The following is a 12,985-nucleotide window of genomic DNA, read 5'->3' on the forward strand; positions in this document are numbered from 1 at the left end:
GCGCCGCTAATCCCTGTAGCTTGAAATTACAAAAGAGTTTTGTCCTGTAGCCTATTCAGTGGTAATAGAGCAGCAGGAGATTATAGATGTGCGGAGCAGATTACTGGCCTGCATCTCTTATCTCTTGGTTTGGAAAACTGTTCTTCATCTACAAAGATAGAAAAAAAAAATCATATAACATAGCTGAGATATTACTCTCATGTGCTCCTACATTACTGCACACCACAACATTAGTAACCCTCTGTCAAATAACTGAAGACAAATTTGTGTTTCCTCTTAAAACATTAAGTAAACCAAACATTCCTTAGAACATGGAACTTTTTTATGTTGCAGTAACACGCTGCTCCATCGCTGGCAATGAAAAATTGTGGATGAAAATTTTTGTTTTTGTCCCAATCGAGGCAATTTGAGACCACGAAGACACTGGAGGAAAGGAGCCCGTCGGGGGAAGCGTGCCTACAAGAGAGGACCAAAGCCCAGAAGGCACAAATGAAAGCTAATAAGTTGGCAAAAGCTCTCCTTCAAATCAAAGGGTTCAGGAGGGGCTTGGGAACACTGGTCGGTAAAAAGCTCATCATTGAGAATCCTGAGGCGCAGAGGATGCTCAAGAAAGCAGACCAGCTGGGGGACACTCTCCTGAATCAGAGAAACGAGCCTCAGAAACAGCTGGAGAAAGTTGACTTCAGCTCTGAAGCGCGGTGAGAAGCAATGGAGGATCGATCATCTCCGGTGGCAGAAGATCTCCCCTCCTCAGGACCACAAAAGAAACAAACGCTGCAGGAGACCGAGGGGGAAGTGGACAAAAAAAAAAGCAGAGCAGCAGGACGTCCAGGCCGGATGATCTCAAGACAAAAAGTCCAAGAAGAAAAGTTGGATGGACAAGTTCTTCCCATGACCTCTGACATTTTGAGGATCTCTCTCTGTGATTTGTCTCTCTTTAGATTTTGCCCCATTTATGTTGCGTAAGAAAACTTGGGCTGAGTATAGAGGCTCCCTACTCCTCTATACTTATCATTTAAGAAAGCCAATATGAGCAGCTTAACTTGACATCTCTGAGATAAAATGACAGCTGCAAGTTATTCAAATGAAATGCCAGAAGAGTTAAATAAATCAAACTTTAAACGGAATACAAAAGACAAGAATGTATGTGCATTCAATATTCAATAAAATTTGGAGGTTAAAAGAAAAAAAAAGGTTTTTTAACTTAATATAAAATCTTAAGGCAGCTCCTCTGCTCATATTCTCTCAGATTATTTTGCTTGAACATCCAATACTTTACATTATATAAGCAAAGTTGTGGCTGGAGCTAAATGCTATTTTAGCATACTAACATGCTCACAATGATAAAAAGCTGTGGTAATGCAGGAGTAATGTTTACTCCATTACTCTTCGCATAAAGACATCTACTAATTAGCACTAAATTCAAACTGCATCTGAGGTTGATCACGACTTGAAACAAACCTACTGTGTATAGTCTCCTGCTGTCATTGATAAAACAAACAATAAATCCATCGCTATTGAAATCATACATTTCTCAGCAGCTTAGATGGTGTGGTTAAAGACAACCTTTCCAAATTAGGTGTATTTAGGTGCAAACAAGCAAACTGTCTGCACTTCCTAAAGCCCAGATCTGCATTTTTTGTAGCACTTTAACACACTGTCCTGCCACTGGACTGAACTGCACTCACGCTTTGATTTATTGCGCTGCTAATTGAACTTTTTATAGCACTTTAACATATTGAGTTCAGGCTCCATTATGCTCCATTATTGTGCATTTGTTTTCTAGTGATCTTAATTTATTATTTCTTTTTTTTTTACTACTTTTTTAAGTTAGTCTTGAATGCTGTCATATCTCTTGTACTGATGTGGGCTGGACAAGGAGGAACAATATTTACAGAAAAATGACAGAAAGAAAGCTTGAATCTTGATTTTAGATTTTTTTTTTTTTTGTTGGGTTGTCTGCATGCATTTTGGCATTTTTTGGTCAAAACTGCACATCTAGTACCATCAACTCTGACCTGAATCTTACATTTTTAATCCACTATACAACTTGATTTGACAACAGTCTTTCTAATTGATCCAGATTTTTGCGGGTCAACGCAAGTACACCCAGCATAGTCTGATAAGCTGCAGTCAATTCATTTTCACGACACTTTGCAAAAAACAGATAAATAAACAAACCTAACAATCCTTTTCCTTACACCCTAAAGAGTTTATTTAATCTTCGTTATATGTGAAATAAATCTCTGCGACATCTTAATCAGACCAATAATTTGGATTATCCAGACCATTAGGTTGAAATGTGCAAGCGACTTGATGAATAAGACAAAGAGAGAGAGATGTGCGGCATCTTCATAATGATGATCAACACAGCAGAGCAGATCCGCACGGATTCAAATCGCCTGGTGACAAATTCAGAAAAATCTCCTCAGCACCACTGTGATGCTGAAGTCAAGCCACACCTTTTAATCAGAGGAGAAAATCTGGAGCGCATTTGAGCAGCTGGATGAAAGTCAGAAAAATTCAATTCAATGCAGCTTTCAGCACTGGTAAAACAAAGGGAAGCAGTTTTACAAATATCAGGATAAACCAAAAGCAACATCGCCTCCACTCTCAGTTTGACATTTGGCTGTTATTTTGATATCTTAAGCAAAGTACAGTCTCAGTTTTAACATCTTCTGTCACGACCGCAAACCGCTTTTTGAAATTCTCCTGATAGAGCAGCTGAACAACCTGCTCGCATGCTCTCTGTTAGACAATTGGGCGTCTAAATTTAGAGTGAGCGTTCAGGTCTGTTGTGCTGTGTATGACTGGTGGTAGCAGCTGAAGCATGGAGGTGTCAAGACCGTCTGCAACAGCCTGCAGAAACACAGCTTTTCTGTTCTTGAGTCCGGCTCGCTTGAAAAAAAGAGGGCCTGGGCACGGGCCAGCAGCAAGGTGACTTTCAAATAATGTCATTAACGTCCTTCTTCGCTAAGTGCATTAATGAGGCTAAAGAGGGGTTGATTGATGAAAGCTAAATTTCCCTGCTAAATTCACACCTTTGTTGGCCCCTCAAGCAAGGTGACAGGAAAATAAATGAAGCAAGAGCTACTTTTTGAAAAAAGCACATTCGATAAAATACAACAGGTTGCAGCAGAAATTCACTCCAGTTACTCGAAGAAAGCCTAATCATGAAAGCTATCAAATTTTCAATTTTTAATTGAAATTAATTAAGTATGAGATATAATGTAGTATTTTTCTGTTACAGTGCATGCAATGATCAGTTTAACAAGCAGAAGACTGAGAGTTATTTCTCTATTTTTGCTTTGAAATGAGTTGGGATGACATACTCAAATCTTAGCAAAGAAAAGAGAAACCTTTCCCATAATAAGCAGCAGTCCCAATGCTCCCCCACTTTCATTTGGTCCAATTTAGGAGATACATGGTGCCCTGAGCTGCAAAATTCTAGCAGCACTTCCTACAGACTTGCTCAACAGGAAGAGTAAATAATGAAGAATGTCAACAGAGCACTACTCACTGGGGCTGTAACCTGCGTGCAGCATCAACGCTTGTTTTCACAATCAATCTGAAACCGGCATCCTGATAAGATAACACAAAATAAGAGGCGCCTGCAACCACGGAATAACTAATTAGAATGGGGAGACTTGCAAAATCTGCTGGAATCATTTCAACTGTCTGCGTACAGCGGCTGTATGCGGCGTGAACCGAAGAGTTCAACAAACCTGAGATGTGGGCAGCCTTGAGCCATGTCATGGTGGTGAAATCTAAAGAATCGGTTCTGTGTGGTCATAGGTCTCTCTCTGATAAGCCGGCTGAATTCTTAGCACTGGGACTCAGCACGACGCCGCAGCATGAGAAAGCTCTTGATTTCTGCCTGTTTTCATGATACGCTGTTTGGACTCCGGGTCTGAGAACACCGAGGGCTTATCGCGAATTAACCTTCACACAGCGGTGATCCTATATGTAAAATAATTTATGTGCAACTTTCATCAGCGGGACAGGTGTTGGAGACACGTCTGGGGCTCGGTGAAGCCTAGAAATCCCAAGCTGTGTCTGAGATGGAACTGACACGCTCATCTCTCTGCAAGGCTAGAGCCCTGCTCACATGCTTCAAATACAAAGCAGGAGGTCCCTTACCTGCCACATTAGAAACAAGAGCTGACATGGTAATGAAAATGGATAAAACTATACGGCCCCTGAGCGGAGTTTTAAACCCTAGTTTCAGGGACGACCCAACAGTGAGCAGAGACACCACAGCAATGTGAGCTGTAGATCAGAATCACTGTCGGATTTATGAGTAAAAACCATGACAGGCAGAAAAAAAATAAAAGAAAGAAAGAAAAAAAAGCAGGTGAGGCTGATTTGGCACGAGTTTGGGAATTGAAGTGATGAATTAGAAAGTCAGTTTTTGAGCCAGAAGTCCTTTGATTCAGAAATAAGAGTCTAAAGCATAATAATATAATCAACACTTTAATTACAATGAACATTTTGTTGCTATTTTTTTTAAAGTGCATCCCTTCATTTTAGTCTGTTCATCAGGTTAAACAATTCAGTCACATCAGTCAAAAAGACATCAGAAAGTGGCGTTTAAAAAAAAAACTACACTTGACTCTGCACATTCTATTGACATACAGTGTCTGTTTGCCTTTTGAGATCAGCCTAGGCACAAGGTCAGTACATTTACCTCTGAAGGACACATGTTGGTTTTGTTCATGTTTCTAATTTAGTCAAATTTTCCATTTAAAACAGGTTTATTTCAGTCACAATCAGCAAATATCCACTCTGTTATTTCCTGCAAATATTTGCCGTGTTATTTTGGCATCTCTCGGGTGATAAAAGTGACAAAAAATAAACAAGACTGTAGGTCTCTTAATTGACTAATTAGAAAAACTGATGTCTCTGAACTTTCACTTCAGCTAATTAAACCTGATTTCATTGGAAGGTTTATGAATATTTTGCTCTCTCCTGGGAGCGTAGATTTAAATGTAATCATGCCATGTGAATTTGTTTGCTGAGGTGACATCTCTGTTTGTGGAACGTCACGTTACAAGGTGCCAGGACTGATTTGATAAAACATGAAAATGAGAAATCAGTCGATAAAGTGCACAAATTAGATTCTTTTGCCAAACTGGAAACGGTTTGATTGCAGTGGTTAGAATCTGAATCAGGACTCTGTGTCATTTAGAAATTGTGTATGTCTACATTTTCATTGAAATAAATGCCAAAAAAAAGCTAAACTTTATTTCCATGGTCGATTATTTTTTCTTATGTATCGATTTTGTAGATAAAATGATGAAAAATGTAGATTAGTGTTTCATAAAATGTGTGCACAACTCAGTACAGTTGGAATCAGAGGATTTGTACTGCTTTTTCACTAAAAAAAAACCTCAAACTGACTATCAGCACATTGGAGCATTAATTTAATAACTGACAATTAAATGATGAACTCATTATTTTGTGCAGTTCTTGCTGACAAGATGGTTATATATTTTAGTTAAAAGTTTCCACTTTGTTCACTACTTGCTAAATAAAAGACAGAATTAAACAGATGTATCATGGAAACAGAACATAGTTTGGTCAGAAAAATCTTGGAATCTATTTTTGTGCGTAACTTAATACAATAAGCTGTCACACTTTGGGCAGCTACCCAAAAAATGAGATTTGGAATTTATGATAAGCACAATGCCAGATCGATAAATGCACTTATGCATACTCACAATCTGACTATCAGCCACATACAGAATGTCAAAAACTCAAGACTAGAACACTGAATTTGTTTGGAGGTCGAATTTAAGCCAAAGGACAAAATCGTGCAACACAGAAACACTGATAGGAGACGGAGATGCATCCAAATCTGAATGTTAATCCAAATTTATGACACATTTTTGGCACAAATAATGCCCCTATAGCTACTAAAAGGAAACCTCGGCACAACAAAAGTGTACAACATGGAGAAAGTAGGCTGTTGTGATGCTGGAGCCACAAAGCAGGCGAGAATGAGCCCAAAGCAGCAGCTCACGACGCAACGTGGACGTCAGCTGACTGCGAAACACTTCAAACTGTCACACTGAGGAAGTTGAGTTTCTTATAAAGTGAAACGACTTCTCTGATAGCGCTTCATTAAATTTGCATGAGCTGCACATCTTTCATCTCCTAAACGCGTGTTTTTATTCTGCAGTCTGGAATAATATGTGTTTAAATTTAAAAAAAAAAAAAAAAGAAAAGAAACAAAGAGGGCAAGGGGAAGCAAAGCTAGCTGAGCTGAGCTGCTGTTCATGAGCTCTGGGTGACCTGAACTCATCCAAAATGTCAAGTCTGATCACAGAAGGTGACTCGTGTGTTGCAAACATCGCCTTGTATCTGTGGTGTTTTTATTTCCAGACACGCCATTTGTAAGCCCACCTCGCTCTCTCGCGTGATCGGGGATTGATTTTTGGAGACAAGCTGTGCGTAAAAACCGCCGTTTGTGCCGCGTTTTACCTCCTCTTGAAGTCCTTCTCGTACGGTTTGAGATAGGGATCCATTTGAAGAAGGCTGCTGAACTCGGGGACTGTGACATTATCCTCTCGGTCTGCCATGGCTGCTCCAGACAGAACCAATCGAGCGCCGACCGCCTCACGTCGTAGGGGACTGAACGGTGGCGGGGGAGCAGAGGACAGACGTGTAGTTTTGTGTGATCGGGGAGGGTTTTTGTATCCGGAGACAACAGCGAATCAGGCTGCTTTCTGCCCAAGTCCGTCCCATCGCAACAAGCTGAGTCTCCGGCGGGTCAGAGAGAGAAACAGCTGATCGTCGGTGTGTAACTTTAAGGTGACAGCAGAGGACGCATCTGGCGCGTCAGAGGAAGAAGAAGGAGTCTGTGCAGATGTGCAGCTCTGTGGGCTTCGCTGTGGTGGCTGGAAGGAGATTCCATCAGTTCAACAACAGCAAGAAACATTTGGTACTCTGTTGTAAATGCCACTGGAAATTGTAATTTACTCAAACAGTGGCTGTGTGACTGATGGCTTGACTCTCCAGCAGAATATGAGGTTCACCAACTAATGCTGTGACTGGACTGTTTTATATAGTGTCACTACTTAATCATTAACTTTATACTCTACAAACTCTATAAATGCCCCCTTTGTTGTGTGTCTTGAATGTCTATTATCCAGTATTGAGGTTGACATGTAAAAAAAAAAATACAAATACAAACAAATACTGAAACACCTCAAGCAATGAAGGGGAAATAATAGGACAATTTTAGTTATTTATGGAATAAAATGCAACTTCATAGAAAGTCATGTACCACTAAAACATTATCTATCTATCTAGACTGTGTGTCTGTTTCTTTTTATTTGTTCTTGTGTATGGACCTTGAGTTTGTTAAATAAAATAAAATAAAATAAATAAAATATCTATCTATCTATCTATCTATCTATCTATCTAGTTAGTTAGTTAGTTAGTTAGTATTTAATATAGTGCAACTTTTTTTAAAAATGCATATACTATTAAAACACTGAAAACAATGAAGGTGAAAGAATAAGACAAGTTTCTTTCTTTCTTTCTTTCTTTCTTTCTTTCTTTCTTTCTTTCTTTCTTTGGCATTTATCAAGGTTATTTTCTCCTGACTAGACCCTTGCTTGTGTTGCATTTACTCTCAGATGTACGTTGCGTCTGCAAAATGACACAGTAGAACTGTAGAACCTAGTTTATCAAATGCAGCTCTATAAGAATGTATATACCACTTAATCACCCCCCAAAAAACAAAGAATAATCGTTTCATTGTGATCAGTCAATCATCTGACCTCATGTAAATACATAAATAAATGTAAAGGTCATCACTGTAAGGTTATCAATAATTTTCTGCCTAAATCCAGCTGCTAGTATAAACAGTGCTTTCTGAACTGTCCAGTCCACACCATCAGTTTTTAAAGTCTCCTGCTCTTAACAGTCAGTCTTGTTTTTGGCTCCAAAGAAGCATCAGATTTTACAGTATTTAACCATATTTATGGAAAAACAGTAATCTAGCGTTAGAATGTGGATGTATTTATATAAGGATTTATTACAGTGTACTCAGTTGTTCAATTCAGAAAGATTTATCTGTGACTTAATTGGAAAATACTAGGCACATTGTGGCATTTACAAGAATTTCTGTTGATATTACAAAGATTTTGATGACCTTATGACCTTTCCAAGCGGCATGTCGGATCAAACTACGATGCATAACTGTGGCTACATTGCCATGAATTTGATGCTCCCTAGTGGATGGCTATTAATAATATTTGGTGAACCCATGACCTTTTGTCTAGAAGCAGGCACAGACCAATGCAAAATATCAAAATTTACCTTGGTCCATACCATAGTCCCTGACTGATACACATATCTTGAGAATTATTGGCTGAAAATCTGTTAAACTTGGTTAAAATATTCATGTTTCACTTGTCATAAAGTCCAAAGCTTTGATGTGTCCCTGATTATTCTCCAGAGGGGCCATCAGGCGACTTTAATCATTAAAAATACATCAACTTTTTTCATACACTACCATTCAACATTTGGGGTCACTTAGAAATGTCCACAATTTTGGAAAGAAAAGCATTTTTTTCAATGAAGATAACTTTAAATTAATCAGAAATACAGTGTAGACATAGTTAATGTGGTAAATGACTATTCTAGTTGGAAACGGTTGATTTTTAATGGAATATCTCCATAGGGGTACAGAGGAACATTTCCAGCAACCATCACTAATGTCTTCTAATGCTACATTGTGTTAGATAATCATGTTGAAAGGCTTGTTGATGATTAGGAAACCCTTATGCAATTCTGTAAACACATGAACAAAAGTGTGAGTTTTCTTGGAAAACATGAAATTGTCTGGGTGACCCCAAACTTTTGAACGGTACTGCATTATTGACCACATTAATTCTCTGTAGAGTACAGGCCCTCCTTATTTTGGACCTCAGTGAGTCTTTCGCCTTCCAGCCACAGTGTCGGCTTTACACAAGACTTCTCCCAGTCCTCTGGGCAGATTACAATTAAACGACTAAATTGACTGCAACTTTATGCACTTGAGGGAATAAACCCTTTTGATTCGAATGCCCTCTTCACTGTTCATCTTGTGCCTCCCTCGAGAATTTTCAGGCCCATCTACTGGTAATGTTATAAAAATAAAAGCCCTCGGTTTGTTATTTTTTCTGTTCACATCCTTCACAATGTGAGGTGTAAAAAAAAAAAGGCAGTAAAGCCTCTCGAGGCCACCACTGCGGCATTAGCAATTTTGAGATTGTTGTATTGAGTTAATATAATGAGTTGCTATCCTTTTTTTCATGAATGTCACTTATTAGTCACATTTTATTTAATTCCAATTGAATATTAAATGGGACTTTGTGCACACATGGTCCTACAGTTTGCAGGTTTAACCATGAGCCATAGACACAAAAACACAGGCTTTAGAGGACATTTGGCATAAATTCATATGCTTTGTGTAATATTTTTGAAACATACAATACCTTAAATGGACAAAATGTAACTTTGCATGCTATAAGTTGCTGGATATTCAGTTGTGTTTGGTACTGTAGACATACAGCGACACACTTCATGAAAAGACATCCTATTGATTTGGGCAAAGTTTAATTTGGACAAGGTTTGTTCATTGTCAAGGCCTTCTGGTGCGAGTGTATGTGCGTGTGTTCGTGTGTGTGTGTGTTGGGGGATTAGTGCATTATCTGTTGATTTCCATTCTAACACTGCAAATGTATATTTTTCTCAACATCCACTTCACCTTTACTTTCTCCTTTCTTTTTAATCTGCTTTTCTTTCTAAAAACAAAAAGCCCAAACTTTTTAGCTCTTACTGTCTGTGACCTCAATAAGTTTTATCACAACAACAACCGAACTAACTTATTGAACTCGGGGAAGGATAACCTTGCGATAATTTAGATTAAATCCCTGCCGGAAAAGGCTGATAAATATGCACGCGTACACAGGAGAAATAGTGCAGCTCTTGAAAGTGTTGTCCTTGTCAAAATAAAACTGTCCCAGCTAAAGGTCACAAAGTGAGTGTCATTCTAAAGAGCCATCTGTTGGTAATAGATGGAACAAGTGTGCCGCTGTCCACCCCAGAAGGCTGTGCCAATAAATGTTGTCTCTTTGATTCACAGCTAAATAACAAATGTTTGCAGGTACATGTGCAAAGAAACAGAAGCCAGTGACAACAACAGGTGAAAATATTAGATTTTGGCTGAAGAATCTTAAGTTGACAGGCTATGGCACACAGCTGATAGATGTTTTTTTCTTTCCTGTAGGCAATAAAGCAAAACGAGCTAGAAATACAATTTGTAGCAAAAAGAATTTTTTTTTTCAGATATAATGGATGATAGCGTCATTTTCTACAGTCCACAATACTTAAAGTGATATTTGTTTTGCTTGCAGATGCCACAGATACTGTTAACCTGTTTTTGATCACAGAGGAGTCTGTCTATCCCTTTTAAGTGATTTAGTGCAACCAGAAACTAGTGTAAGCCATCTGATTGGTCAGTAGTTGGTCTAAGATGTCAAATTAAAAAAGGAAACTGAGATTAACAGAAACAAAATTAAGCTTTTAACTACAAAAAATTGATTATGTTGCCTAAAGTCTGTATAAGGCTTAGTAGATGGTATGATTCAATGCCTTACAAAAAAGACTCACAGGCACATCTTTTTTGTGATTTATTTTTGTGGTCTGACCCGCCTAAGCGTTAGGTCTTTTTTCCTTTTCGGAGTGCTTTATTGCTTCTACCACTTGAAAATAACTTGTAGTCGAACTATGTGACTCCTGTACCTTTGATCAGTCAGAATAAATCAGAAAATCTGAGATTTATGCTTCTCTTTTCCATCGCAAATTTAAAAGTTAGAACTTGTAGCATTGCAGAGTTCTGCCTCCACTCTTCCACTCCTATTCACCCGTACTTCACCCTGAGAAAATATTGTTCGATTTCTCCCCAGGCATCGGTTACAACCCTGGAAGGTTTTAATTTATTCATTTTTCAAGTATTCAGATGACATCTGATGATTAAGCCCCGAATATTCTTGGGTTCTGAGTGTTTCCTCCCCGTGGCACTGAACTGTACGTCCCACTGCAGATTTCTGTTGTAGTCAGAAAGACATCATATCAGAGATGCAAAACACAACTGAAATGCCAGTTGTGTGTGACTTAATGGAAGCTGACACAAACAACCTTCTCATTCAACTAAATTGCCGCGAGTATACAAGCATGCTACACTGATATCATTTGTAATGAAAAAATACAATTAGTCTTCCGATACCTGTAATTATTCATCAAAGCATAGTGCCTCCGAGCTGAGAGAATTACTTTCCAGGGTGTTCAAGCAATATAAGACACCTCCAAGGCAAAAAATTATAGCTGTTAGAAGATAGAGGATTGAACAGGGGTGTCAGTGAATGCTAAAACTATATTTCTAAAATGATTTTTTTTTTAAGAAACAGCAGTGTCATTTGCATAGACAGACACAGAGAAGAGAAGCTAAAACATTTATTAAATTACAGAAAATTATTTTAAAAAACAACAAATAGGACATACAATCCTGCAGCAGCAGCATCTCCTTGCAAATAAATTTACATGGATAAGAATTACTTTGTTCCAGTGCTGGTGGTGGCTTTACTGGGCAAATGTATGAATTCGAGTAGAACAAGACCAAAAAAAGATCATGTATATACAAAGGAAATCATGAAAAAAAAAATGCATGTAAATGTGAAAATTTATGGAAATTATTTTCAAAAGCATCTGAAAGAAACAACAGCCTTTTTTCCTTTTGTTTTGTTCATCAAAAGCTGAGTCTTCACATGTAATAAATTTAAAAATAATAGAGGATCCTGAACACAAACTTACCCAATTCAGGTGGAGCAATAGAATAAAGGCTTAAGAAGATCCAGCATGAATAAGTTTGTTCAATATTTTTTTTTGCCCACGAAGTCAGCAACAGAAATTCATTTTGAAAAATGCTATTCATGCATCATTCAGACAAAGATGTTATTTACATAAAAGTAAAGAAGAACTGCTTTTCAAAATATCTTCACAGCCGAGAAGTTTGACAGTTTGATGTGGAAATGAAATGCTAAATCATGTGCGATGTTTCCGACGGTCACGCAAGTAAACAATAATAGGCACGTAAATGAGCACAGAAAAAAAAAGATGAGTGAGAAACATGAAAAACATGATTTTTCCAGATGTCACGGGCAAATAGCAAAGCAAAGAGGATTGATCAGCTCAGTGTTGATGTGAATGAATAGTGGAAACCCAAGTTTCTTATTTAAAACCAGTCAGTTTGATTTCCTGACACAAGCACATTCTCTAAGGGTTGCAAGTCTGAAACTGTGAGTGCATTACTTGATTAATACTAAGATGATGTATTTTTGAATGGGAAACAAGATTTAATGTGTGTGGACTCTAATGCTGTCTACGGATGAGAGATTTTTTCAAGGAGCAGGTTTTCAAAACAACAGACATCTCCAAACTCCAGCTGTCAAGCAGGAGCAAAGTCAACTCCTCTGTTTGTGAATTGCAGAGAATAAAAAAAGGCGACTTTATTTGCATCAATGCAAAATACATCAATCAAACTAAACAAAAGCAAAAAGACTGCGGTTCTGGAACTGCATCCATCCAACAACATAATTAGTATACATTTTCTGTGTCTCAAATTGCCGCTCACTTGAGAGGGTGTGGAGCTGAATATTACCTAATTCCTCATGAGACAATTATGTTCTGTGGTGTACAGTCCATGAGAAACCTAAAAATACTCACTTCACAATGCAGCAAAGTGGAGCTGTATAAATGAAACTGCATGGATTTATATTGTAGCAACACAGAACAAGAAGGTAAAGAAATATGACGTAGACAGAAAACCTCCATCTGCTGGGAATCAAGTTAGATATCAGGGATCAGTGTGTTGAAATATTGCAATCCATATATTTCCTCTGGAAGAAGGACAGCATTTCTCCATGAATGCCAC

At 38.2% G+C, this 12,985-nt stretch overlaps 1 protein-coding gene across 1 annotated transcript in view; it reads right to left on the reverse strand.

Moving 5' to 3' along the window:
- gbe1b (glucan (1,4-alpha-), branching enzyme 1b) overlaps positions 1-6,835 on the reverse strand; it is a 79,303-nt gene extending 72,468 nt beyond the window's left edge. The window contains exon 1 of the mRNA XM_022189214.2: positions 6,484-6,835. Coding sequence (XP_022044906.2) covers positions 6,484-6,581 — 98 coding nt within the window. The 5' untranslated portion in view covers positions 6,582-6,835. The remainder of the gene's footprint in view (positions 1-6,483) is intronic.
- Positions 6,836-12,985: the final 6,150 nt, after the last annotated feature.

Source organism: Acanthochromis polyacanthus, chromosome 13, assembly GCF_021347895.1.
Source record: "Acanthochromis polyacanthus isolate Apoly-LR-REF ecotype Palm Island chromosome 13, KAUST_Apoly_ChrSc, whole genome shotgun sequence".
NCBI classification, from domain to species: domain Eukaryota; kingdom Metazoa; phylum Chordata; class Actinopteri; family Pomacentridae; genus Acanthochromis; species Acanthochromis polyacanthus.